The 26,659-nt window shown below is 40.9% G+C and overlaps 1 protein-coding gene across 1 annotated transcript in view; it reads left to right on the top strand.

The window, feature by feature from the left end:
- The first annotated feature begins 5,048 nt into the window (after positions 1-5,048).
- ANOS1 (anosmin 1) overlaps positions 5,049-26,659 on the top strand; it is a 132,933-nt gene continuing 111,322 nt past the window's right edge. The window contains exon 1 of the mRNA XM_054271968.1: positions 5,049-5,262. Within this exon, the coding sequence (XP_054127943.1) occupies positions 5,071-5,262 (192 nt within the window). The 5' untranslated portion in view covers positions 5,049-5,070. The remainder of the gene's footprint in view (positions 5,263-26,659) is intronic.

Raw genomic sequence — 26,659 nt, 5'->3', positions numbered from 1 at the left:
AGCTCTGGACAGCAGAACAGTTCACTGGTATATCAGCCACTCCTCCCTCTTTTGTGTCTTCAGCAAACTTGTTCAGGGTACACCCTGCTCCACCAGCCAGGTCATTAAAGAAGATATTCAGAATTAAGGAAGTGTGCCTGAAAATGTATTTCTGGATTAACTGCTCCATCACCTTCCCAGGGATCAAAGTGAAATTGCTTGGCCTGCAGTTCCCGGGTTGTCCTCCTTCGCCTTTCTGAAGATAGAAGTCACATTTGCTTTTCTCCAGCCTTTGGGCATTTCTCCCAGTGAGTGATCAAAGATTACCAGAAGTGGCTTCACCATGATATCTGCCAGCTCCCTCAACACTTGTGGGTGCATCCTGTCAGGTTCCATGGACTTAATCATGGACATTTTACTTTTATGTTCACTGACCTGATCCTCTTCTGACAAGGTGACATATTTCTTGTTTCAGCCTTCCCCCTGCTCTTTGGAAATGCCATTCCTGAAGGCTGGTCATGATAATAAGGTCTGGAGCAAAGGCAACATTCAGTTTAATCAAGTCCCCTGTCTCATAAGGGAATGGTCCCATATTTTCCTTAGTCTTATGTTTGTCTCCCATGTACTTACAGAAGCCTTTCTTGTTCTTGAAATCTCTGGGCAGATTCAATTCCATTTGAGCTTTGGCTTAATCCCAGGGTTCTCAATGTTTCTGTATTCTTCCCACTTACTGGTCCTTGCTTCCACCCTCTGTATGCTTCCATTCTGCATCTGAGCATTGCTTAGATCTCCTTGTTCATCCTCAGAGTTCTCCTGGCATTTTTGCCCTCCTTTCTGTTCATGGGGTGGACTGCTTTTGAGCTTGGTGAAGGTGATCCTTAAATATTAAATTACTTTTTTGAGTCTCTCTTCTCCCCAAAACCTTACCTCATAGAATTCTTCTTAAACAGATCTTTGAAGAGGGCAAATATGCTCTGCTGGGCTTTGAACTCAGTTTGAACTCAGTTTTCCTCTCCTCCCTGCCCTCAGGATTTTGAACATCTCATGGTGTCTGCCACCAAGAGTGCCCTCAACTTTCACATCTCAACAAGCACTTCCATGTTGGTATGAAGTCCAGCAGATCACTTGTTCTTGTTGCCTCCTCTTGTCTCTCAGAGGAGGAAGTTATCAACAACACACTCCAGGTGCCTGGATTGCTTATGCCTTGCTATCTTGTCTGTCTAGCCAATGTTGGGGTGGTTGAAGTCCCTCATGAGGACCAGGGCCTAAGAACTGGGGGCCTAGTGAGATGGCCTATGGCAGACACCCAATGTAACATCACCTTTACCTGTCCTCTTTTATGTGGTAATAAGGGTTAATCCTAACCCTTATGTGCTCATCTCCCTTCTCCATCCACCCCCAGACTGAGCTCCCCACGCTCCAATTGACCTCTCACAACGGGGAACTCCCCCTGCTCCCCCTGTCCTTCATACAAGACAAACATTCTTCCATGGCAGCACTTCAGTCGTGGGATCCATCCCACCGTGTCTCCCTGGTCCTGACAAGATCTTGGCCCTGCAGATGGATCCCTGACTCACTGTCTTTACTCCCCATACTGCCTCCATAGGCACTTTGGAGAGGCACCCCTGCAGGCTGACTTCCTGAAGAGGATTTGGGGCATTATGTTGTACCCAGAACTATGATCATTTTTGATGTAACACAGTTAAAGCTAAAGACAATTGAGTAATAAATGGCATATCAGGATGATTTAATACAATAAACTAAATCCATGAGCTAGAATACAGTGGTTTATATGAAAACAATAAATATTTTTAACATTAACAGTATCTCTTTTATTTTTTGCCTGAAATTAAAACCTGATGTTGGCAGTTCCCTATAGAGTAAGAAGCAATTCTTTAAGATGAAGCTGTCTTAATTCAGAATCGATTAAACCCAGCTCATTAACCAGAACTAAACGGCACAAGGCCCAGTGGCTCTCGCCCCGCAATGCCAGCATGTGGCGCTGTCTCCTGTGAAAAAACAGCCCCTGGCTTGCGGAAAACCTCATTTGAACACTGTCAGACTCTTCAGGAGCACAGGCATGAAAATAATGCGGATATTTTTTGCACAAAATACTCTGCACTCGCAAAAATTTGTTAGCACTAATTCTACTATTTCTAATACAAAATTAATATTGAATGTAATTTATTGACAAAAAAGGAATGAGCAAAACATATGAATGTATTCATGCATCTATTTATCTGGTTAAAAACCATAATTATATTTACAGGTTGGTTGAAATGTACACATAATTTATTTCCAATTTTCTTTATTCTGTAGCCAAATTATTACATCTTTAAAATTAGTATATTTACAAACTTGCATATCTATCCCTTTGGTCTAGCAGACACTTAGTCCACAGTGGGTTTTAATTACCTACTAAATTCTTGAGCTACCGAGCCTGTTTCATAATCTCCACATAGGGAACAGGACCTGTGTGACTACAGTTTTACTGGAAGTGAACAGCCAGTCTTTTGTGTGCTAACCAAGTCAGCCCTTACTGAGAAGGAATTTAGTGACTACACTGATGATCTCTGTAACCATGAACTTTCAAACAAAAACAACTGAGCAAACTGTGTATTCACTAACTTTTTAATCATTAAGGGCTCTATGCCCTTTGCTACCAGACTTTTTAAAAGAAAAGAAACAGGGTTCATACCCTTTTACTTAAAACTGGGGTTATGTCATACAATATATGACATAAAAGACATTAGTAGTAACATGGAGAGGATATATCCACTGAATTTTCGGGCTTTTCTAGATTTGCATCTGATTTACAGAGTTAGATATTTTTTTCAGGCAGTTCTTATTATCTATGGTAAAAGTTCAATGCATTCAGTGTACCTGTAAACACTATGAATCAGCAAAGCAATTTTCTTTTCATGACTCAAGGAAAAAGTTGCAAAAGTTTTAGTCAAGGCTTAAGAGAAACTATTTAAAAGATTCAGCTAGAAACTGGGAAGTCCTGAACTTAATACTGAGGCCTGAATGGGGCCACCACTATTTGCCATAACATTGCTAAGACTGTGGATTTATTTCTGTGTTGTTCTGTCATGTGCTGTTTTTACTTTTTGAATATAGAGATGCTGGATCGGGCAAAGTAACCAGTTTTCTAGTGGTGAGATATCAGTCAGAATTAATAAAAGCATTTATTTGTGAATCCCTTATGATGTCTGCTCACTACAAGAGGAAAGGTGACCATTCCAGCTGCAAAAATGAGGAAGCTACACAGAATTGCCAGAATTCACAGAATTACTAGGTTGGAAGAGACCTTCAAGATTGTCAGGTCCAACCGATGCCCCTTCAGGAGGTGTAGCTGAGATGGTCTCCTTTGATGAGCCAGGGCATTTCCAAAACAGCTGGCAGAGTATGGTGAGCAGTGCAGACAGCATGGCACCCTCTGTGCCAGGACCTGTGGCAGGTGACCTCGCCTTTTGGCAGCTGTGCCCCTTCAAGCATCCAAGGGCACAGTGTCACCTCCAGTTGGTGACTCTGGCAGGGCTGACTCTGGCCTGCTGGCTTTTCTCAAGTGAAGATTTCTGACAGCTGACAAGAGAGACCACAAGCTGCAAAGTAGCATCTAAACTAAAATGTGCCTTGCTTTTTGGTGTATTTGTATGTTAGCAATACTTCTGACAAGAAATCGTTTTTTAATCTGTGCCTTAATTTTGTGGTAAAACACTAAAACTATAGCTAGGATATATGGGTAGAATTGGACAAGTGATTTCCTAGTTGGAAATAGGAAATCACTATACTTTTTTATACTTTGAATTTCTGATATATAAGTGCACAAAAGATGTATGCATATAGCCTGGTGAGAATAACATTGGGGAATATGTTTTTATTTCACATTTGTATACATAAGAACATTCGTAGAAAAATTATAGCCATGTAAAATTAGTACCAGCCAGAAGGGTTGAAGATCTTGCAGACTTTTATGAGATTTTATGGAACTATGTTCCTAGTGAACACTTAACTTATACTTGGACTTGCTCCAGTAAAGATGCCGCCTGAAGCCTTTTTAATACAGGGTTTAGTAACCACACTAAACTGCTACTTATAGTAGTAACTGACCTAGTACTAACTCCTGAAATGGCCTAAAAGTTACTTATTTCAGCTCATACAACCGTGGGATTTTTCAAGTTCAGGAGGCTCAATCCACAGGCTCCGGTGAGAAACGATCCACTGGCTCCTTCTGGCAGCACATACTTGAGCCGGGAGGAGTGCACGCAGCGCGCACAGGGAGAGGAATGTGGTAGGCAACCTCTGTGCTACATCCTGAGGCACACGCTCCGGCCCCGGAGCCGACGGCAAGAGGGAAAGGATGTTAGGCTGATTTTTACTGCATGGGGGCCATTTTACAGCTCAAGGTGCTGTTTTAATCTCTGCAGCTATTGCACAGAGATATTTGCACTAATGACTTGTAGATTTTCATTTTTAAATAACTCTTCAGAGGAGCCTGTATGTGTGTCACCTTGGGACGAGCGCTCACAGCAGCGTTACTCTGCAAGAAACACCGAGTTTCAAAAAGTGATTTCCCTCCGTTCTTGCTTCCCTGTCCTTTTATTTCTTCTTTTAAAAATCAATTTTTGAAAAGAGACATAACCAGGGTATCCCTGGCCCAGCCACCCCCACGCCTGTGTGTGGGGACAGGTCGCGCGGCTCCGCGGCCGGCCGTGCCCGCAGGTGGCGGCGTGCGGGCGGCAGGGAGGCAGTGAGGGCGGGCAGGCTGGGGCCGCACGGCGCTGCCCGCGGGCACGGCCGGGGCCCGCCCGCCGCCGCCGGCGCTCGGCGCAGCCAATGGCGCGGCTCTGCCGGCATCGGCCCGCCCGCTGCCGCCGGGGGAGGGCCGTGGGCCGGGGCGGGCGGGAGGGAGGACGGGGGTGAGGGGAGTTGAATGATTGAACTTTCTTGTGTAGTTTCTGCGGCGCGGAGGTGTCCGTCCCCGGCGCAGCCCGGCACCAGCCCAGCGAGCGGCAGCCAGCTCACCCCGGCGCCCGCAGCCCCCCGCAGCCCCCCGGCCGCCCCTCTGCCCTCCTCTCCCGCGGAGCGATGGTGCGGAGGGCGCCCGGCGTGTCCTTCGCCCTGCTTCTCTGGGTGACGGCCGCCTGCGGCAGCCCCGACGGGCCGGGGGCCGCCGCCGCCGCCCGAAGGCAGGACGAGGCTTTCGCCGCCGCCAGATGCACCTCCAGGTGCCTGAGCCTCCAGATCACCCGCATCTCCGCCTTCTTCAAGCATTTCCAGGTAGGGGCATGGCACGGCGCAGGGAGCCTCTGCCACCGTCCGGAGAGTGGGTGTCCCCCGGGGCGCGAGGTGGAAAGGACAGCCGGGGCCGGGGCTTGGCGAACTTGGGGACGGCAGCCCCAGGGGACGGGCAGCACCTGAGGCGCCGGGCAGGTGGGCACAGCGGCAGCGCCGAGCCCCGTCGGTGCCTGTGGGTGCCGGCCGGGCTCCCCGCCTGGCGGGCCGTGGGGCTCCGGGCTCGCTCTGCCCTGGCTCCTGGCAGGTGCCCGGCGCTCCCGGCCGCTGTCTCCGGCGGTGTCCGGGCGGTGGGGCGGGCGCGACGCGGAGCTCCCGGGCCGGCCGTGCGCTCTCCTGCCGGGCGGCGATCCCGCGGGCTCCGCCTGCCGAGCGCCGGTGCGCCAGCCGGCCGCCGCAGGTGGCTCGCTTCCCCTGCCCGGTGGGAAAGTTTGAGCCTGATTTTCAAGAGCGATAATCGTGAACGTGTTATACTTGGTTCTGACCTCCTGGAAGGTGAAGGTGGGGGTAACGCTGTGTTTTTTCTTTTACCCCTGGGATAGAGAGGCACATATTTGGCTAACGGGATGAACAGGGATAAAGTGGGGAGAAATGGAGTTGAAGTGGCGGGAGACCTGCGGGGCTTGAAATGAAAGCTAGAAGCAGTGCGGAGCTAGTGCAAGAGCAGCGGGTGTCTGCCCGTCCTTCCCCCTCTTCTAGTTACGCGCGCACCTTTCCCTTTCCCCACCTGTTCTTCACTGCGCAAATATTAAACCTCCTCGAATTCACCCAAATGACGGAAACCCTTCCGAGCTGTGAGCCGTTCTCTGTCCCCAGAGCCGCAGCCCCTTGGGGAAGGGCAGGGCAGCTCGGAGCGAAGGGAGCCCCCTCGGCCCTCCGGGACGCGCCGCTCGCTCACCCCGGCGTGCCCGTCCCTCGGGAACCGGGAGCGGCCGGACGAGCGCCTGGGGTGAAGTTTATGTTCGGGGCAAAGTGTTGGCACCAGAGGCAGGTCTCAGAGGTATTTAAGGATAAACCGATTTAAAAAGACAAAAACAGAGGGAATGTTAAAGGAGAGCGGAGTGTGCGCGGTGTAAAGGCAGCAGGGAGTTGGTTGGGTGCCGTCAGCCGCGTTCGGGTTGAAGGGACCGGGCTTGCGACCCGAGCCGAGCGGAGAAGGGCGACCCTGGCCTGGTCTGGCCGCTGTCAGCGCTCCGTGCATCCCGGGATGGCCTGAAGGGAGCATACCCATTAATATAGCTCATTATCCCGAGAGCGGTCAGTGTTTTTTATTGCGTTGTCAAGCGGTTGTAAGTTACTTGTTTTACAGTTTCAGTGGCTAAAGAGGCAATTTAGATCAAGCCAATTTCACAGCGAAAGGTTTTTTTTTCCTTGTTTTTTCCTTTTTGTGTGTTTTCTTGGCAAGATTTCTTTTTCAACGTAAAACTGCTGACAGAATGCACACTGCACACAATCGTGATTACATTTTAATTAGCTAGAGTAAAATAAGTAGGGAATTACTCAGTTAGGACTTGATAACTGGCTGTTTTTTTTGTAATCAATTGAAAATCTCAGAGTTTTAACCCCAACCTGCTAAAGCACGTGGTAATTTATCTTAATTACTGCGGATTAAACTCCTGTTAGACATGAAACGACTGTAATGTTTGGAAGATAAAATGCTCTCGTTTATAAAAGTTAAGCTCTCCATTGTCTTAGAATGAGGAAAAGGAGGAGAGTTTTAAAGTACATCAGGCATCCAGTGTTCTCACAGGAGACTGATAAAACAGTGTAGGATGTGCAAGTTTGGGCCAGATAATTCCATGTGGGCTAAAGGGTATGATGTTCCATTCCTTTCTCTTCTCCCTCCTTCTGGCCATTCCCCTCCCCTTTTCATCTCAACTGGTAGCAATTTCTGGAGCTCTTTTCATTTCAGATGTCCACTTATCTTGTAATCTGATTCAACCTTTGAAGCAAACTAAACACTAGCTCTTCCCAATCAGAGCAGGAAGGAACTCTAGTGTCTCCCAGTTAGGCAAGAATTGAAAGACTCCTTTCTCAGCCCTGCTTTAGATGCAGCCTCAGTGGTGGGGGTTAGGGAGACAGTAGCTGGACATGCTTTGCAAGAGATGATGTCCCCAAAACTTCACAGAGACTTAATTTCACATAGTTTATGGTACTAAAATCACATTACTAACAACATTTTAAAGAGAATCAGGTAGTATGAATAGGAAGTCTGGGTTAATTCTGTACCTTCTGGCTCTTGTTTGAATGGCAGCTAATATATTTCCAATGTTTTAAATGTTCACAAGGGATTTTAATTGATCCTCTCCAGAGAAGTTTCACCCATTTTTCTTTACTGTTCTTATTTTTTAAAGTTTCAAGAAAGGTATTCTTTCTAAAAAGCCTATTTGATAATTTACACTTGGGAAGCAATTCTAAGCCTATTTTAAATGTACATTGTCAGTAGATAATGTCAGTAGCAATTATTTGAACTGAAGCATAGGTCAAATAATATATTTTTTTATTCCATGTGGACTATTGCTTTGGGCTCGAAAAAGAATTGGTCACCTAAATCAAAAATCTTTGATCTTCAGAGTACTTGTTGGAGGGACGCAGATGCCTGCTTATTCCTATAAAATCTCCATGGCTGGGGGGTTTTCCAGTTCTGGTGGTGTTGGGAAGTTCCATGTAGAGGTTGTACCAAAGGATACATGAGATAATTATGGGAGTTATGCACTACATGGGTCCTAGACTCAATGAAGTGTGTGTCTTTTATATCTAGGGCCTATTTCCAGGCCATGATCTTTCACAGAGAGCATGCTACACAAAGGCCTTTCATCCTAAGCAATCAAAAAAAATTATAATCAGGAGGGGTCATAGTGGATTTTTCTTTTATATAAAAGCTTACTGATTACATGCTCATCCACAGTAGAGAATTATGTTTAATCACTAAATGAAGAGACTTCAACATATCACTTCTGTCTTACTGGAATGTGTTCAGTAGTGGGCTTTAGCTTGCTCTGAAATTTTGCAAATGAGAGAAAGCATTTTGATCCCAACTGTGTAACTCAGGCCCCTGGACAGAGTGAAGCATTCATTGACCTGTGACCAGAAAGAGTAAGGGCAAAGAGAGCTCATCTCTTTAGCCTTATGTTCAGAGTACTTATTTTAAACCTTTTGGGTGTTGACTGTTTGGGGTTTGACTGCTGCAAAACATGTATGAGGGAGCAATTGGAGCATTCACTGGAGCCTGTCCATGCTCTTGGGTCACTGCCTTGATAAAGCAGAGTTCCTAGTGCTGTGCTTCTTTTTCTCACTAAAACACCTGAACAGGGGAGGATGGCAGGGATGCTCTTCCAGTAAGCTGGAGCTTTACCATCAAATGGCCTGCTCAGGAGAAGGTATAGATTTGAACCTTGAAGTCCTATAACATAATCAGCATTGTGTGCATTTGGCTGTTATCTAAAAGAGCACGCCTGGGTGTTAATATAGTGCCCTTATAAGATGGGCAGGGCAATTCCTCTAGTCTGAAATGAGAGGAAGGACTAAGGTGTCTGACTCCACGGGAAACACCAAGACTCTGAATCTTGTGTGGAAAAAGGCATACTATTTTTGGGACAGAAGTTGTACAGCGATGTCATTGGACATATTCTTTCCTCAACATTTTCTTATTAAGGCAGTTTCTGTCTCAGTGTTTGAGTTGATCTCCAGGAGAAAGGTACAAATTTTAATTTGATATATTCAAAGTTTGTTTATGAGTCAGGTTTTATAGTCATTTATCACAATAGGTAAAGCCCCATGAAGATGAGATCAGTTACTGCACAAATTTTTTGGTTTTTTTTTTAAAGGGTATGGGTATAAACAGGGACCTCATAGAGCCAGCTGGCCAAGAGGCCTGAATGTTCAGATTAGTTTTGGTAGAGCTTTTCTGCATATCCTGCCTGTTTTAGTGGAGTGAGACTAAACTCCTTGCATTGCTATCTGTGGGTGTAGCCTTTCCCATTTGTGATATTGGTTGGATGAACTTGTTTTGTTTTGGGGGACCAGGCATGTCAGTGACCTTTTTAGTGTTTTGTTTTCAAGTTGAGTGGGAAAAAAAAATTTGGATTTTAATCTCTGTTGCCAGCCATCTGAGACATGTTTTAAAACTGGCATGATTAAAATTTTCTTTGTGAATAAGACCTTGAACATCACTGTAACTATTTAGGCTAAAAATGTTATGGTGAGCAAACTTTACTTTGACCTGTGGACTCGTTGATCTTTGTCTTAGCTGGGATCTGTTGTAGACCTCCCAAGCTCAAGTGTCTTCCTGGGTAATATGTGCAACTTGATAATTTACCTAAGGCACAGGACTGGTCAGTCTTGTTTACTGGGTCAAAAGCTGAGAGGGTGGTAGAACATGTCCTAGGAATTTGGAGTAGTTGCCAGTAAGATTGCCTGTGGTTGTGGTGTGGTGTCACTGGAGAGCTTACAGCCTTATGCTCACAGAGTGTATGCTGAGGCTGAACAGCACCTCCTGGCCACTTGTTCTAGCATTTAACCACCCTTGCAGTAACAACAGGGGTGTTTTCTCATGTTCAGATTAAGATTCCCGTGTTTCACATGTGTCCGTCGCCTCTTGTGCTGTTGCTGGGCTTCACTGAGAAGAGTCTGGCTTCTGGTTCTTTACCCTCTCCCATCAGGTACTTACAAACATTGATGAGAAACCATTGAGGTTTTTCTATTCCAGACCAAACATTCCCAATTCTTTTAGCCTCTTCTCATGTGAGAGATATGACTATCCCTTTTCTGGGCTCTCTCCACTAAGTCCATCTCTTTCCATGCAATGGGGGGCCCAATACTGGACCTAGCACTCCAGGTGTGGAGGAGTGACTAGAACAGAGAACAGGATTGGCTACATTTTAAGGATATAATGCCTGCTAAATACTGTTTACTGATATCCATTTTAAGGATATAATGCCTGCCTGTTACTTGCTTCTAAATTAATTTTCATGATTTAGATTTTTTTGCATGAGTTCATATATGACCATTTATGATTGTCAGTGCATTAAAACTACAATGCTAATCAATGCTAAATCAATTTTTTTCCATCCTTTTAGATATTGGTACATCTCACTGTAGTTTTAAATTTTTTTGAGGGGGTAATCTTCATTAGTAAATTGCATCTTAGCAAATCCATTTGTTTATTCATCAGGGGAAAGTCCAGGTACATGGAGATGTGTATATGGTTTGTGATCCAGCATTGTGATTGCTGCTTGAACAGGCTCATGAGAGATTGTTTAAACTCGTTAAAATGGGCACTGATTAGAAACATACAGGCAACACCGTGGGTGACCTTGGTCACATAGAGGTGCTGTGTTCATGTTGACTTACTTGTGAAGTGGATGAATTGTAGCTGAAAATTTTGATACAACATAGACGTCCTTCAAGTGGTAAGCCAGTTTTGTGATATATGGAAGGAAATTAGAGAGAAATTACCTCTTGTAAATGTGATTTAGTGTAAATCTAATAGTAATATACTATGATTTAGTACTTAGGAATTAGTACTAAGCTAGATGAGCCAAGGCTAACTCAAAATTGTTTTTGAAAGTATGGAAAAATATTGTTTTAAGCTAATAGAACCATATGTTGCATAGTGTTTAGTAGCTGTAAAAGGGAAGAGTAAGGCCTTAGAAGTTTGTTATATTGAATGGCTGATGATTATATGGTGGTAGGAGGTTGTTTTTAGTGTTGTAGAAGGACTCTTGCCTTTCAGGACAACTAAAGTTTTTGAAGAAAAACAGGCAATTCTTTTAAGTGAGTAATAAAAGGTTCTCAGATTTTATATCTGCAAGCAAATAATGTGCAAGTGATTACCTCTAGATAAGCAATACCAGATTTCACCTACAAGTCAGGAAGCTGGTTGTCTCAAAGCCAGCACATCTGCCTTCAAATTGCCTGTAACTCTGAAGTGACTGCACCTGCAATAATCTGCAATGGGTCCCAGCTGGGAAAGTGATGGCCAGGCTGAAAGTCCAGGATGCTTGTGTCTCTCTGTGCTCTGCTGTAGAGAAGCTGGAAATCATGAAGAAACCATTTATTGTAACTGTCTCAAATAATTCTGAAACTATAAATTGTTTTTATTAAATCTTTTGAAAAGATATGTGGTACTTCTGCAGTGAGATATGTGGTGTCTTATTCCCAGAATGTTTCAGTTCCAGTGGACAGGCTGCCCAAGCACTGAGTTTGCTTAGTTCTCTTGGGACATGTTCACAACCTTTTCTAAATGTGAGGATGTGTGCCATCTGCTTTTGTTGCTGTTTCAGTACTCATCTCCTTTCCAAAAATAGCCCTTGTGTTAAGTAATTCTGACTTTCATGTGTCTTGCAAAGCACACTGCTCCTAATTTATTTCCACAGACAAATTGTAGCATTTGTCATTACTTTGTTTTTCTCAAAACTCATTAGAGGCCCAATCCTTCTCCTGTTTTTGATGTTCATATGGCATATGATCTGGATAATTATTCTGGCATTTGGTGTGCCCTGATTATCAAGATCTGCAGTCGTGAACAAAAGGTGCCCAGATCCAACAGAATCTTGGGTAAAACCTGTGAAAATGAAAGGTTTGTTTTGAATAACAATGGTTGCAGCTAGTGAAAACAGTTGCATTATTCACTGTATTGTGTAACTGAGCCATAGTTAGTCTTTGCTGTTGTAACCTGGTCTGGTATGAACCTCCCTCAGTGGGAGTTTTCACTTTCTCACAACCAGACCCAAATCTCTTTGCCCTCAGTGGATGCTTGCATAGTTGATGTGAGTGCAGGGGTTTACATGGCCGGGTCATTGTTTTCTAGATGCTTTGATTACTCAGACTTGCTCATTGCTGTCCTAAATTAAAATACTTGTCTGTGTCTCAAGTGTAAGTTTAAATGCAAATCAAGTGAACTGTATGAAAATATAAGTGGATGGTGAGGAGTTGTACTGAACAATAGGAGTTGCCAAGATATTTTTCTCATGTTTACTTGTGTATTCTTATATATTAAGAAAACAATTTCTTTATGCTTATGTTTGTAAAATTAAAATTGCTGTTAATTTGATAAATGTGCTGGATACCAGGTGCAAGAAACCAAATACTAATTACTAATAGGTTTTAAAGCAGACATTTTAGATATAGAAAATATTGGCAAAGAGTAGTTTAAATGTCACAGTCATGTTGGTGAGGGGGAGGAAATGCTGCTTTTGAAAAGCATTAGAAAACTTCTCAAAGGAAAATGCTGTCAGTTCTAAAATGTAAATCTTTTTCCATTGGAAGATATAGTCACTTAATACTGAGCAAAAGGTTTTTCAGATGGGTAGTGTTCAAATTAAAACTACTATTAAAGCATTATTTGTTGTCTGAATATGGGTTGTCTCTGTGATGAACAAGTGCTCTGAACTCAATTAAAATGTGTTTGATTTAGTAAGTGTTGTATAAGGAAAAAAACCCCAGAATATTAGATTTCTGACACAACTTGAAAAGCAGACTGATTTTCCAGATGCTCATCCTTTGTCATTTTGTAAAGGGCATCTTCTTAAGATTGAGTGCTGAATTTGTGTTTACCAACAGAAATTGTTCTTCACATTCTGACCTGCATCTCCACTGGCCATTCTATGAGAATTTTTACTCTGTCCAACTAGCTGGATTGGAGTACATAGCCAACTTTTGTAAACAGAAAAAGAGAGTGGTATAATCTAGTATTCATGTCTTTAGAGATTGAAAGTAGGAATAATGACTGAGTATCAGCAGCATCCTACAGAAGACAGACACATCTGTATTGATATTTAGTAGCTGGTGCCTAGCAAATGTAAACCTTGCGCTAAAACTCCTTGCCCAGGAGTTTACACCAAGAATCTTCATTTTTTGATCTCTCCCACAGCTGAGCCTTATAAGGCTTTATACTTCAAAAACCTTTGAAGTCCATGAAAAGCCTTCTGTTGATTTCAGCTGGAGCAGGTCCATGTGTGAACACAAGGTCCATGTAGTCAACACAGTAGAGTGCTGTGAACTGGGTGTCCCAGCTCCAGTTGTATCTGTTTTTCAGTCTTTTGATGACCAAGAGGTCACAGGACACAGAGATGAAGAACTGGGGGTGTTGAAAGGTAAGTGGACCCTTTAAACTTGAAAGCAGAGTACTGTTCTTTTCATCTCTGATTAAAAAGAAGCACACATTCTATCCACTGAAAATAATATCAGGTATTTCCAGATTTGGGGAACAACCCCAGTCCAAAGTTTTAATCGCATTTCTGTTGTCTTCTGTGAATAACATTTTCACCAATGTGTCTCTCTAGTCTGTCAAAGAGATGTGACATCAAAGTTATGTACACACATATGCAATTACATTCCTTAAAAAAGAAGAGACTTGTCTCAAGCTTGCAAAAGACAGGACTCCGCTGGTAAGCAACTGAGCTTGCTGAGGAGCACATGTCTTCAGAACTTATAGGAAAAGCAAGAAAAGGGACACAATCTCAGAATGTAGAAAGGTGGAGGTAGGGGGAGACTCTAGCAGGATTGCAATACTGGAAGGAGAAATTATGTAAGAGTAGAGGACACTGTAAAATTTCCTGTGACACAATTAATTGAAATTAAGGAATTATGGAAGCAGAGAACAGATGAAATGGGTCTGTAGGAAGAGTTGTTTGTAACTGTTTCTTGTAAACATGTTTTATTTCTGTCCTTTCTCAGCTGCTTGAAACTTTACTTGGTTTAAAAAAAATAATATTTCTTTTTTGAAATATACTAAACATGTTTTGAAAATCCTTTTGTCTTCATTGAAGAGGAAAGGCCATTATGAAAATTCACAACGAAGTTCTAGCTGACATTGTATTTCATGTCAGAACTCAGATAAACTGCTGCCACTGTAATTCCTCAAGTGGTCACAGCTGAAACTGCAGACCTGGCCGAGGTAGGGAAGCCTCTTTTTTCAGCAATCTAGCTGTCATGGATCCTGTAAAAGATAATATGAGGGAAATAGAATTGCTTTGGAGCAAACGTCTTGTATCCAGACAGTCAGAAATTGAGGCTGATGGTGAAGATCGGGTGAGAATAATGTACTCATTTAGTCTAGTGCAAACGTAGTTCAACTCTCCCTGCTATTTTTATGAGAATTTAGAAGCATAGTTCTGATTTTCTTTTTTTAATATATTACTCTTTAGGGAAGTTATCTTCACAGTAATTTATATTAAAAAAAGAAAGAAAAGCAATCTCAGTTCATGTACATGAATGTGATTTCTCAGCTAGTGATTTAGGCCATGAGCATAGAGCAATATGTCATTTGTATTTAACTGATCATATTTTCTAACTGCTAATGACTGGAACATTCCAGTCAAGCCTCAGGGCATTTTTGGACCTAGACACTACAAATTCATTTTTTTGACCTTGGTGCTGTAAGACTTTGGATTTCCTTTAAATTTAGCACATGGCTGAACAGATATGTGAAGCAGCAAATAGTGAGGAAGGAGTGATAACAATGTATTATTATGATGATGATGTCTTAATACAGTGACTATTTGTCATTCTCTTCCCCAGAATTCGTATCCCTATGTATAAACTAGTTCAACTGTGTGGCTTTTTTTTTTTTCTTTTTCGATTAGGTGATGGTTGTAGCTCTTTTGACAACAATAAAATCATGTTAATGTGTAACTACAACTAGACAATAATGAATCACATCATTATCTGCCGCCATTTTAATTAGTTACAAAGAGTGTATAATATGTTGACATTTAATTTGTACCTAACAATTTTGGGAAGGGAACTGGAACCAAAAGAGCTTGAGGCTTTCTTCTGCTTTGAAATTTCCTTCTATGCAACTGTGAACTGAGATCAAGAATTAGCCAAACATTGGTCAGTGTGGATATGCAGTAGGTGGAAGAAACATTTGGGCTTAGACAAACTGACACAAAGAGGTAAAAATAATCCAGTTAATGAAGAGTGTGTCACTTCATATAGTACTTAGTAGCAGCTATGGGACATGTTTGTCAGGATAGATAAGGAAAGAAGATGTAGATTTTTACAGCTAGGAGCTTATTGCTGGATTTTTTCTTTGGGTTAAAAAGTTGAATGCACAATGTGAAAGACAGGAGCTTTCTGGTAAGTTTCATGGGTTTTCTGTCTAGTGGGTCCTCACTGACCAAGTGCAGTAGAAATGCACACATGCTGCACATGCAGAATATTAGTTCATCTTGTAAAAGATTTTGATTATTCATAGATTCACACCCGTGCGTTTGAGCACTGGACAGCATCAAAGCCAGAATTTTCAGTGGCAATTGATGTGGAACAGCAAACAATAATTATTTCAAGTCTTCTTCCTGTGTTCAAAACTGTCCTTATGTAGAAAAAAAGAGCAGCAGTGTGAACTAAACTTGAAAGTTAAGTTTAACCTCAGCTGTTTTCCAAATTGTAGAAAAGTGAACATTTGCAGTTTCCTAAAGGATATATGCTGGCTGCCTTTGTTTTGGAATAGAAAACACGACTTGGTTAGTTTTAAAAACGGAAGAACTTTACAAATTAATGTAGGGTAGGCTCATGTTGTTTACTTTAACTGGGGATCTTTCAGATTTCTGACTGATACTCATTGATTCTTCCATTTATGTAATTAATAGCCTAAGATGGGATTTTTCAAGAGTTTTTGTTTCTGGCCTGAGTCTGATATCTCTGCATTTGATAGTAATGCACCCCACAGTTTCAATGGAAACAAGCTTAGGTCAGTGAAAATATAATAGAAATACCTGTTTACAGTTTATAGATAAAAAACCAAAAAGTTCTCAGTATGCTCTTTAAAGGCAATTAACTTGAATTTGTTAAATACCATCTTATTGCATCATGACATCTTTTCAATTCAGTGGTAGTAAATGACACAATGCCATTAGGACAAAGTAAAACTGAATTGCCAGTTATATGCTAGATGTAAAGCCCCTTTAAATATTTGTAGAAGAGATTCTTTCAGATGACAAGGGAAGGTAGAAACAATTTAATGTAACCACAGCTAAGTACTTCTAAAGACAGTAGACAAATTTTTTTTTAAAGATTAGATGCTGCCCATTTTCTGATTATTACTCCATGTATCTAGGTGACTCCAGTGATTCCAAAGTATCCCTTTAAGTTTCATCAACAGGCATGGCTTGTTCTCTTAGTTATAGGAGCAGATGTCAAATTTTTATGCCTCTAAGATGCTGAGTCATACCTAGGAGATCCATCTGGTATAGATCGAGCCTCAGTTAATTGTTCTCACCCATGAACTTCCCACTGAGAAAGTAAATCGAGCAGAGCTCCTCAGTCTAATGAAAAAGAAACTTGGATATTATCAATCTACTTGGAGTACCAGAGCCCTCTTCACTGTCTTTCTTTCTTAGTTGCTTTACACAGGTGACAAGGCTAGTAAAATGGAGGGAAACTTTATAACTGGGACAGAATTCCTGGAGCATACCACCAGTATCAACGACTTTCCAAAAAGGAACAACTGAAATATTTATCAGTTCTGCAGAAAAAGGTGATTTAAGGAAGAAACAGAACCTTAATATAAAATGCCTGCCGATAGTACAAGTTATTGACAACTGGTATTAACTGCAGTCATCCACATTTTAGAGCTTAAGGATATATATTACAATGGTTTTCTTTTGTGGCTGTTGATTTAGATTAAAGATATAAAAGCAAATGCTGGGCTTTACAACTGGTGTGATTCCTGCAGTGGAATTCTGTGAAATTCCATATCCAATTGTTTACATCAACTGAAGGCTTTAAAATTCTGTGGCTTGGGCAGGCACTTAGGCTGTGGTTTGACATCTCTCATGTTACAAGCCTTTCAATAACTTCAATGCAAATTAACCTGATTTAATTTTTAGCTCTTTCACCTGGTGCCAGGAAGGTCTGAAACATGATGGACCTGTCAGCAAATGCTTGTTCTGCATAACAGCTACATCTCTGGGAACCAGATGTGTTAATGACAAATGCTTCAGTTCTGCCTTCAAGGGAGATTTATTTTCCTTTTATGGTATGTCTTCATTAGTTAGTTAGACTGTATTCTGAAAACCTGACATATGAAGTGCTTTTATGTTTGTGGGAAATTTTATGGCAATGTGATGAAGCAACATAAATCTTCCACTGAAGATTGTCAGTGAAGAAAGACCTAGTTAATACCCCTGTACCTTGAATTGTATGAGTAGTTTTAGTATATTGTTATCAGTATAATTTAATGTTGATTTCTTCTCTCTCTCATCTGTCCTTTCACAGTCTTAGGTTGCTTGCAAGGTGGTCTGTGACCGTGTTCACAGGGGTTTTTGGATGAGGGAAGAGACGAGAATGTTGACTCCATGTTCAGAAGGCTTGATTTATTATTTTATGATATATACATTACATTATAACTATACTAAAAGAAAAAGAAAGGAAAAGGTTTCCTCAGAACCTAGCTAAGCTAAGAATAGAAAAGAATGAATGATAACAAAGGCAGCTCTCTCAGACTCTGTCTGAGATAGCTCAGTCCTTGATTGGCCATTAATTATAAACATCCAAGATGGCCCAATCAGGAATCCACCTGTTGCATTCCAGAGTAGCAGATAACCATTGTTTATATTCTTTTTCTGGGGCCTCAGCTTCCCAGAAGGGAAAATCCTAAAGAAAGGATTTTTAGTGAAAAATATGTCTGCAACAGTGGTCTAGAACAATGGACTGCAGCAATTGTCCCATGGAATATACATTTCTTGTAGCATATAGTTCTTAAACTGGAAAAAGCCCCTTAGAAAAAGGGAGGAATCTATTGTAACTTGTATTAAAAGGTTGTTTCTGTCAGGAATATACTGTCAGTGTTGCAGGGCCAATGGGTCTCTGCTAGAATCGGGTTAGCAGATGTGTTAAATTTCAAGTGGAAAGGGAAAGACTCACCCACCCTTCAGGGTGCTCCTTCACTTGAGGTCTGTTTTTCATCCATGGTCACCACAATCTCATTGCAACTTCTGCTGTTGTGGGATCGGTTACCATTCCTTAAAATAGGAAAGGAAAAAGGATGTGGTGTGCCCATGAACACCAACAGGGGTTGCAGGTCTGGGAGCTGGGGAAAGACAGCAGCACTGGCTGGTCTGGAGAAGGGCACCAGGAGTTCCTCTGCCTGTGTGACAGTGCTGGGAGGAGGTATTCAGAAAGTGATGGGATGTGATGGCATGTGTGGTGTCTGAGCAGTGCCACTGGCATCTCCCAGTCTTTATGACAGGCTTCCTTTGGCAGCCCTGTGTGTTGGCCTTCTGCAGAAGTGAGAGCTGGGTTGGGAAGGGACAGCCAAGGACCAAAGAAATAGGAGCAATGGAGAGAAGAGTGTTAACCTGTCTGATAAGATTTTTGTTGAGCTCTGCTTTAAAGATGAAACAATAAATTGTGGCCTTATTAAACTGCACCCATTACATCTTTTCTGTCTCCCTGCAGCATCTACAGTGAAGGCAGATGTATGACAATATTAATAACTAAAATATATCAGGGAAAGAATACTTTTTTTTTTTTTTCTGAAATGCTGCTTTATCTGTTGTGGTGAAAGTCTTTTTTTGTGTGTGTGTAAGTTCTAACAATATTTTGGGTTTGGTTCAGGTTGCAGATAGGCTATTCTGTTTAAGTCCAAGAGTAATTTTTATTTGACAAAATCTCTAATTCCTGAATGGCCACAAACCTTTTGCAAATGTTTGTAGGAAGTCCCAGGTCTGGTGAGATGCACTTCACTCACTGAGACAGGTCTTCTGTGGAAAATGGAACAAAAATCACCAAAGACTGTTTACACAACTCTTAGACCTCCAAGGACTGTGTTAAGTTTTACACTTCTTACTTTTGAGAGCTTTGCTACATACTTTAATAATTCCTCCAAAACATTATTTTTGTATAAAAAATTTTGCAAATATTAATAGGTCTTTGGAGCTGAATGAATAATTGTGGTCAAATTTTAGACTGCATATTTCATCTGTAGGATTGTTATTTGTGCTAAATTTTACTGCTGAATTTATAATTTACTAGATGTTTTAAAAGTATTAAAAGATAGTGAAACACAGTATTCATATTGGCAATTATGTTTATTGAGCTTATTGCTTTCAAAGAGGGAAAATTTTATAGTAATACATCAAGACAATAGGAATAAGGAGATACTTGTCACAAATATTTTATGTTGAGAGAGGTGCTTCATGGAATTTGTATATTTTCATTTGTGTTCCTTTAAAACGGAAATGAAAATATATGTATCCATCAGTTTGTGGGGATGCGGCTGCTACTGTGGCTTGAAATATTTAGTATCTTGTAAACTGGTAACACATGCCAAAGAGAAAGGAAATGCATTCCTGAAATTTATTATGTGAATTTCATGCAATTATATTGGCAATAAATAGTATGTTAAACCTAAGAATGTGTGTAATTTGATGGTACCTGAGTGAGTCATAATAACATGGGCACTGAAGAGCTGCTAAGTTTGAAGGACAGGTGTGTGTATCCATACTCTTGCCAAAGTTACAGGTGTGGTCGGTAATGATGTCCCTCTCATACTGCCAGAACAGAATAGGAGAAAATGCAGTGAAACTTCACATGGCCAGTGTGTGGTGCAGTAAAATGCATTTAGCAGTTTTTGGGATCAGAAATTACTCCATGACAATGCAACATGCATTGACTATTCTGTATTTGTGTAGTTTATGGTTGGCCTATTTATAATGGACGTTTTAGTTGATATAAAAATGCATGGTTGTTACTCTTTTTGTGTGTGTGTAATTAGTCTCTTAAGGATGTGAGACAACAGAACCTTAAGCATTTTGCAAGTCCAGAAAGGAAAGCTGCCCTGACTGACCCTGAAACTGTGCCCTTTGAGGAAAATTAAGTCTAATAGGAAGCACTGAATTACTACTCTTGTTTGTTTGGGAGATGTTAGAAATGTCTGAGATGCTACTTCACATTAGTGTTTTAATGTGGATCAGAGTTTATTTTGGAAGTGAGTCTCTTAGATATCATGATCACCTTTTCTTTCTCTTTATGTACCAATCGGAGAGTTCATGCACTGGATTTCTTCTGGATTAACATAACTGGGAGAGATAATCCAGAGGGATGTAATGTGCTTTAGCAACTAATGGGCATTGTGTCTGTGGCACCAGACTAGAATTAGTTGAAGGAAAGGGGAAAGTTGAAATATGTGTAGTGCATACATCAAGCTCATCAAGACCAGGTGTTTTGCTCAATAGATGTGTTTCTGTGGTCCACATGATTCCTAGGGAGTTTGTAGGTGATTGTGGAATGCTCTGTTGGTAGGCAGTGGAGGCAAATGCAGCCTGTGATAAACATACCACATCACATGCTTTGGGAGTCACCCAGCTAACCAGTAATCTTATAATTATACAGAATAGTAATTGGACTGTAGTTCTCAGTTATAAAATCAAATCAGCATTCAAAGCAGCATGCAATATCTTACAGTATATTGAGAACCACTTGTATTTTTTTCAAATACAAAGTAGATTGTATATATCTGCATTTATGTTGTATTTTACATAAGCAAGCATTACATTTTTAGAACCTATTTTGTTCTTTTGGTGTTAATTTCCCAAGGCTACACTTCTGTCACATCCTCGAGCCAGCACATAGTTTTATTATCTCATTATTTCATATGTATAGACAATCAAGTTTATGACACAACAGAAGAGGTGCATTAGCATTTCAAAAGGGTGGGGATTTTGAAATAGAGCCTATGAACAAGTAGTTGACAAGCTGTCTTTTGCTTCCCATATTAATGCTGTCAGACTAGTTTCTATTCACTTGAACTGGATTACTTAATCCCAAAAAATGTATTTGAAATTTGGCCCAAATATAGTTTGAGATTCAATATATAACTTTAATAGCTTCAAGTGGGTGTCTGTGTGTTTAATTCCTCCTGTTGCAGGGAGAAGTGAAGTTTATTGCATCTGGATTCTTTTACAGATTGGTAAAGACTTCTGCTAAACAGAATAAGACCTCAGTTGAGATTAGTCTTAGAAGTGGTAAGAGTGAAGTCTGTGAAACCACAAGAAGGCAGTCATAACTCACAAGTGTGTGGAGACACAAGGATCCCTGTGCTCATTTGTTTTTACAGCTTGTGTTTATCTAGTAGTTTTTCTGTGCATTTGAGAAGACAGTGCTCTAAAAAGAGGAAAGGTGTCCCATACTCAGAGATGTAAATTTAATCAAAGCAATGCATAGTCTATTTTCAAAAGTACCAATCTCCATCTTTTGCTGCTTCATTGGTGATGGATTTTGGATTTTGATGGCTGTCTTTCTAGGAACCTACTAATGATGACAGCCAGAGAACAAATAGTGTTGTGTATCATGATACAGGTGATGGTTGGTGATTTTCTTAATTTCTTTTCTAGTTACTCTGGTCTGTTTTTTTTTTTTTTTTTTGTTTTTGGTGTATGTGAAGTTGTATCTTTTAATATTTTGGTCTGCAACAGCAATAAAGGTTGACTTTATATAAACTGTTTAGGAAATATCAACCCACAGTTTTGGTCAATATAGTTCTATTTGTAGCCATCTGTCTACAGGAGGACCCAGCATATGTTGTGATAGGAGCCAGCACATTACAGATGATGGCAATGTCAACATAAATCCAAAAGAAAACCTGACTAAGACTTCCTAAAAATTATTTGTGATATCCATTTCCTGGTGTCAAATCCAGATGTTTAAAATTAGGTGTCAGTGCGAGTCACACTGTGACCCATGATAATTTAATTTTGGTTTATAGTTGCAAATTCAGGGAAGGAATTTTTAGGATGATCAGTTTTATAAGTATTTCTTGCATTCAGTCTTACTTTGGATTAATCAGTCACCAGCATTGACTTTTCTATGGTTTAAACATCTGTGTTATAAAAATGGCTTCCTCTAAGGGCATTTTATATTTGATTTAGTTGTGAGGAATCCCAGTAGTTAGTTACAGTAACAGAATAACTTCAGGTGTTTGTTCCAAAATGTTTTCTTGCCCTCAGTGTCTTTTTTTTTTGGGATACTGTTGCTTGGTGATTTTTTTTCATGGTTTTTTTTAAGAGTTGTATTGTATGTCATTATAAGATGGCAGAGGAAATATATGTACATAGTTAAGCTTAATGCTGAATTTCTACATGTGTTTGTATAACACAGTCCTAAAGTTATCTGATAGTAATATATTAAACAGTGTGACTAATATGGTGCTAAGTGCTGTTTGAGCTCCTACCTTAGAGTCCTATGCAGTATTTTTTGTTGCTGTTTTGTTCTGGTAGGTTTTATATGCTTTTTTGTTTCCTCTTGTTTGGGTGATCTTTATTTGGTTTTGGTGTTGAAATTTTGCTTTGTGCTTTTGCTAACTAGAATAAAGTCTGAGGACGTGACTTACACATCAGGAATAAATGAAGATGTCATTTTGGACCTTAAAGCTCAGTCCTGTGCTGTCAGTCTCAGCCTGGGCTGGCTCCCAGGGCTGGGGTGACCTCACTGCAGGCTGTGGCCTCTCCGAGGGCTGTGCAGAGCTGGGTGCTGGTGCAGGGTCATCAGCAGCCTCAGGCATGGCCAAAGATGAGCTCAGGGAATGCCAGGGACAGCTGTGGGATCAGTGGGCTCATGGTGTGCTGGGAGAACTGGCTGAAGGACAGGGCTCAAGGGTTGTAATCAATGGGGCCACCTGGCAGGTGTCTGTCCATCACTGGTGCTCCTCAGGGTTTGGTTCCAGACCAGCTCTGTTCAATGCATTTTTCAGTGCTCTGGGTGCAGCAGGTGAATGCAACATTAGTGCAAATTTGCTGATGATACCAAATTGGGAGGTGCTGGTGGTTCTTTTGAGGGATGAGAGGCCTTGCATAGGGATCTAGATAGGCTAGAGCAATGGGCAATGGTTAATAGAATGAAATTTGATGAGTAAAAAAATGTTGGATTCTGCACAAGTATAAACTGGCAGAGGAAGAGTTGGAGAGCAGCCCTGCAGAAAAAGATCTGGGGTGGCTGATCAGCATCAGGCTGAATGGGAATCAGCAGGGTTCCAAAGCAGCCGAGAGGGAAAATCACATCCTGGAGTGCATCAAACACAGCACCACCAGCTGCTCAAAATGGTGATTATCCTGCTGTATTCAGCATTGGTGCAGCCTCACCCAGAGTGCTCTGTGCAGTTCTGGGCCCCACAATTTAGTAAGGATGTGAAAGTCCTTGAATGATCCCAGAGGAGGGCAACAAAGCCAGTGACAGGGCTGGAAGATGTCCTGAGAAGTGTGGCTGAGGACTTTGGGCTTGTCTAGTTTGGAGAGGAGGAGGCTGAAGGGTGACCTCATTGCTCTCTATCTGAAAAGGGCAAGTGGAGAGGAAGGTGCTGATCTCTTCTTCCTGGGATCTGCTGACAGGACAGATGGGAATGGCTCAAAGCTACACAGTAACATTCAATTTATTATTTGATGCTTACTTTTTCCAGTTTTGTTCTTTATTAGAACCATTATAAGGCAACAAAAATCCCTTACTAAGGGAATTATTTCTGTAAAATACCATGTACTTTCTGTAAAATAAAATGAAATCAGGAACTATATAAAGAGGAAAATGTACTAATTTCAGTTGTTTGTATTTCCTTCCTTTTTTTTTTTGCTGAACAGAAGCCAAGGAACCAGAATATTACTATTACTATTCAGAATATTACTGCTATTTTGTTGTATTTTATGGCCATTTTAATCTCATACTGTTCTTTTTCTATCCATGGCTTCTCCAGTGGATGGTCTTCAAACTTGACATACACTGGACAAGCATGTAGTAGAAACAATGCTAAAAATATGTTTGTGTAAGTTGCCCTTGAAAGAGCCAGTTTTGTTTCTGAGGTGGACCTTGCTTTTGAACTTCATAACTTGCTCCTTCACCACCTGCAGCTCCATGTTTTTCCTGTTTCTACATTTCTCTTTCTACTCATTTCTGCAGAGTGGTTTGGTTTCACTGGCCAGGTTTTAGTCTCCACTCTAGCCTGTTGCTGAGTCATCTCAAAGTGCATAAGGGCTTAAATTTGCTGTAACTTGGTGAAAGACTTTTGGGGTAGGTGTTCTTAGTGTTGTGTAACAGGGTGTCCTCTTTTCTTTTTCCTGCATTATTTTCAAAGAAAAAATCTGTTCCTGTTATTATATACAAAAGCATAACTAAATACCATAGACAGGGAGAGGTGGTACTGTGGTTCCCCTGCCTATACATTTACTACAAGTTTGTGTTTAATCTTGATAGAAGGGCTTTAAGAAATAAATTTCTCTTTGGCATTTCTTGTCTGTTGGTTTTGATATCTCTCACCACTAAGTGTACAGACTTATCTGAAATTCATTCCTGAGTGCATACTTTTGTATTTGGGAGCTTGGATGCCAGTTTGATTTTGTTGATTCCATTTTTCACCTTAGTTCCACATTTCAGAGCTGGGCCTGGGGACACACAACACTGGCATAGATAAGTACCTGTATTAATTTGTGCCACAGTGACTGTGCAGTCAGGAAATGTATGTTAAACACAGGTTATACTTTACTGTTACTTTTAACTTCATGCTGTTAAGATTTTTGATAGGATACAGAAAATGTATGTTGGGAGCCTCTTTTTAAATTCTTCATTGCAGCAGTTATTGATTTTTCTACTCAAATGTTCTATTTTACTTCAGTGGGTACTGTTGTTTGAAAGGTTTATTTCTAGGCTTTTTTGTCATTTTGAAAGAATCAGTGAGGTTGTCAGGAGAGGCCACTTCTGAGAGACAGTGGTTTCACACAAATGTGGATTGAAGATTGGGCAGGGGAGAAGAGACTTCCACAACTGATAATAGATACGCAGCTACTGTCATAGCAGATGAAGTGGCTAGTTAATTTTCATAGCTCATGTCTGGCATTTCAAAAGAAGGGTTGTATCTCCTGACATAATTATGGACAGAGATGCAAATTAAGTAATTTTATACTGTTTTTGGGGGTTTTTTTGACATTGCTCCAATTAAAGACCAGTTTGTACTTGCTTGTGAATGTTATTAACTTCTTTCCCCCCATGGGGCCTACTGTAGGTAGAAGAAGATTGATTTTTCTTGCTTCTCTACATGTATTTTTTTTTACAAGAGATGCTGCACAATTTTCCTTTTTTCAAGGTGCAGTATAGAGATGTTTGTCTTAACTGTTTAGGACAGAAGGCATTTGTAGTTTTACAAAGGAAATCAAGTGTGCACAAATATTGCTGGAATGAATCTTTTAATATGATCTTGTAATCCTATGAGTCTTGTAATATTTATCTGTTGTTTTGTTTTAGCTTTTTTCCCCCTGCTGTTTTTGCTTTTGTAAGCTCTTTTTGTTGTACTTGTCAAACAGCCCTGGTCTTTGAAGGTGTGATTCTTGAAGTTTGTCTACCCTCTCCTTCCTGGCAGATTCAAAGTGTGTGGGGCTCAGGTTCTGAGCCCTGAGTTCCTCTAATCCATCTCGTATGTGCTGTTGGAGACTGCTTTAGTTTCCTCTGCCTGACATCTTCCATATGATGGGTCAGGCCTGGCAAGATGGGATGCTTGGAGTTTGCCCTGTTGAGTGCAGTTTGCTTTCTTCAGTATGCAGATTAGGGTGCTTCAGGGTTGCCCCGAAGAAAGGCTGTGCAAGGCTTATAAATGGGTAGGAAAAATGGTATTTAACTCTTCCTTGAGGCCATTTCTGCACTGCAGATTGAAGCCACCACTAAAGATGAAGTCAAAACCAGCATAAGTCAAGTTAGAATTGGGTTTGAAGAAAAACAGACATGAGGGAACTGAGAGTGGAATGTCGGAGCATGTACAATGCTACAGATAAAACCCAAATTTCTGGTTATTTGAAATCTGGTTATTGAAATGGTTTCAGCCAGGTACACTGGCACAAGCAATAATCACAGCTGAATGTTTGTGATTAACCATGTGTTAAGATGCAGAGTGGAGCCTTCATTTAGAGTTTGTGCTTGCTCTGATACCTTGCTGCTCAAAGAAATGCTGTAGAATTTGTTTTTCCTTCTACAATGAAAGATCATTCACATCATGTTAGTTTGAAGTTGAAGTTGCTAAACAATATTTTTACATTTTGATAGACTTCCTTTTTAACTCAAGTACTAATCGGTTTCAGTAGAGAAATGAAAACAGTTGTAGATGTTGAAATTATCAAGTAGGGGAACCACACATCTGGGCATTTATGGCTTTATTGTCTCAAGTAACAAATCTAATTTAAAAGCAGAGCTACTTTTTCTAGTTCAGTGGAAAGTAGTATAACTGAAACAAAGTGGTGAGCTGCTATTGCAGCTACTGATCTGTTATTGCAATCAGCTACTTCTGTCACATTTTATGTGAAGAAGAAAGGGGGATAAATTGAAACTAGCACATAAAATATTGTTTTAACATTGCTGCTGGCTAGATTTGTAAATGGAAATAATAAATCCTAATACAGCATTGAGAGGA

Source organism: Melozone crissalis, unplaced genomic scaffold (assembly GCF_028551555.1).
Source record: "Melozone crissalis strain CALT ecotype California unplaced genomic scaffold, PUWL_Pcris_2 ptg000013l_1, whole genome shotgun sequence".
Classification (NCBI taxonomy): domain Eukaryota; kingdom Metazoa; phylum Chordata; class Aves; order Passeriformes; family Passerellidae; genus Melozone; species Melozone crissalis.
Note: the sequence above shows the minus strand (reverse complement) of the source record. Positions and strands in the feature narration are given on the sequence as shown.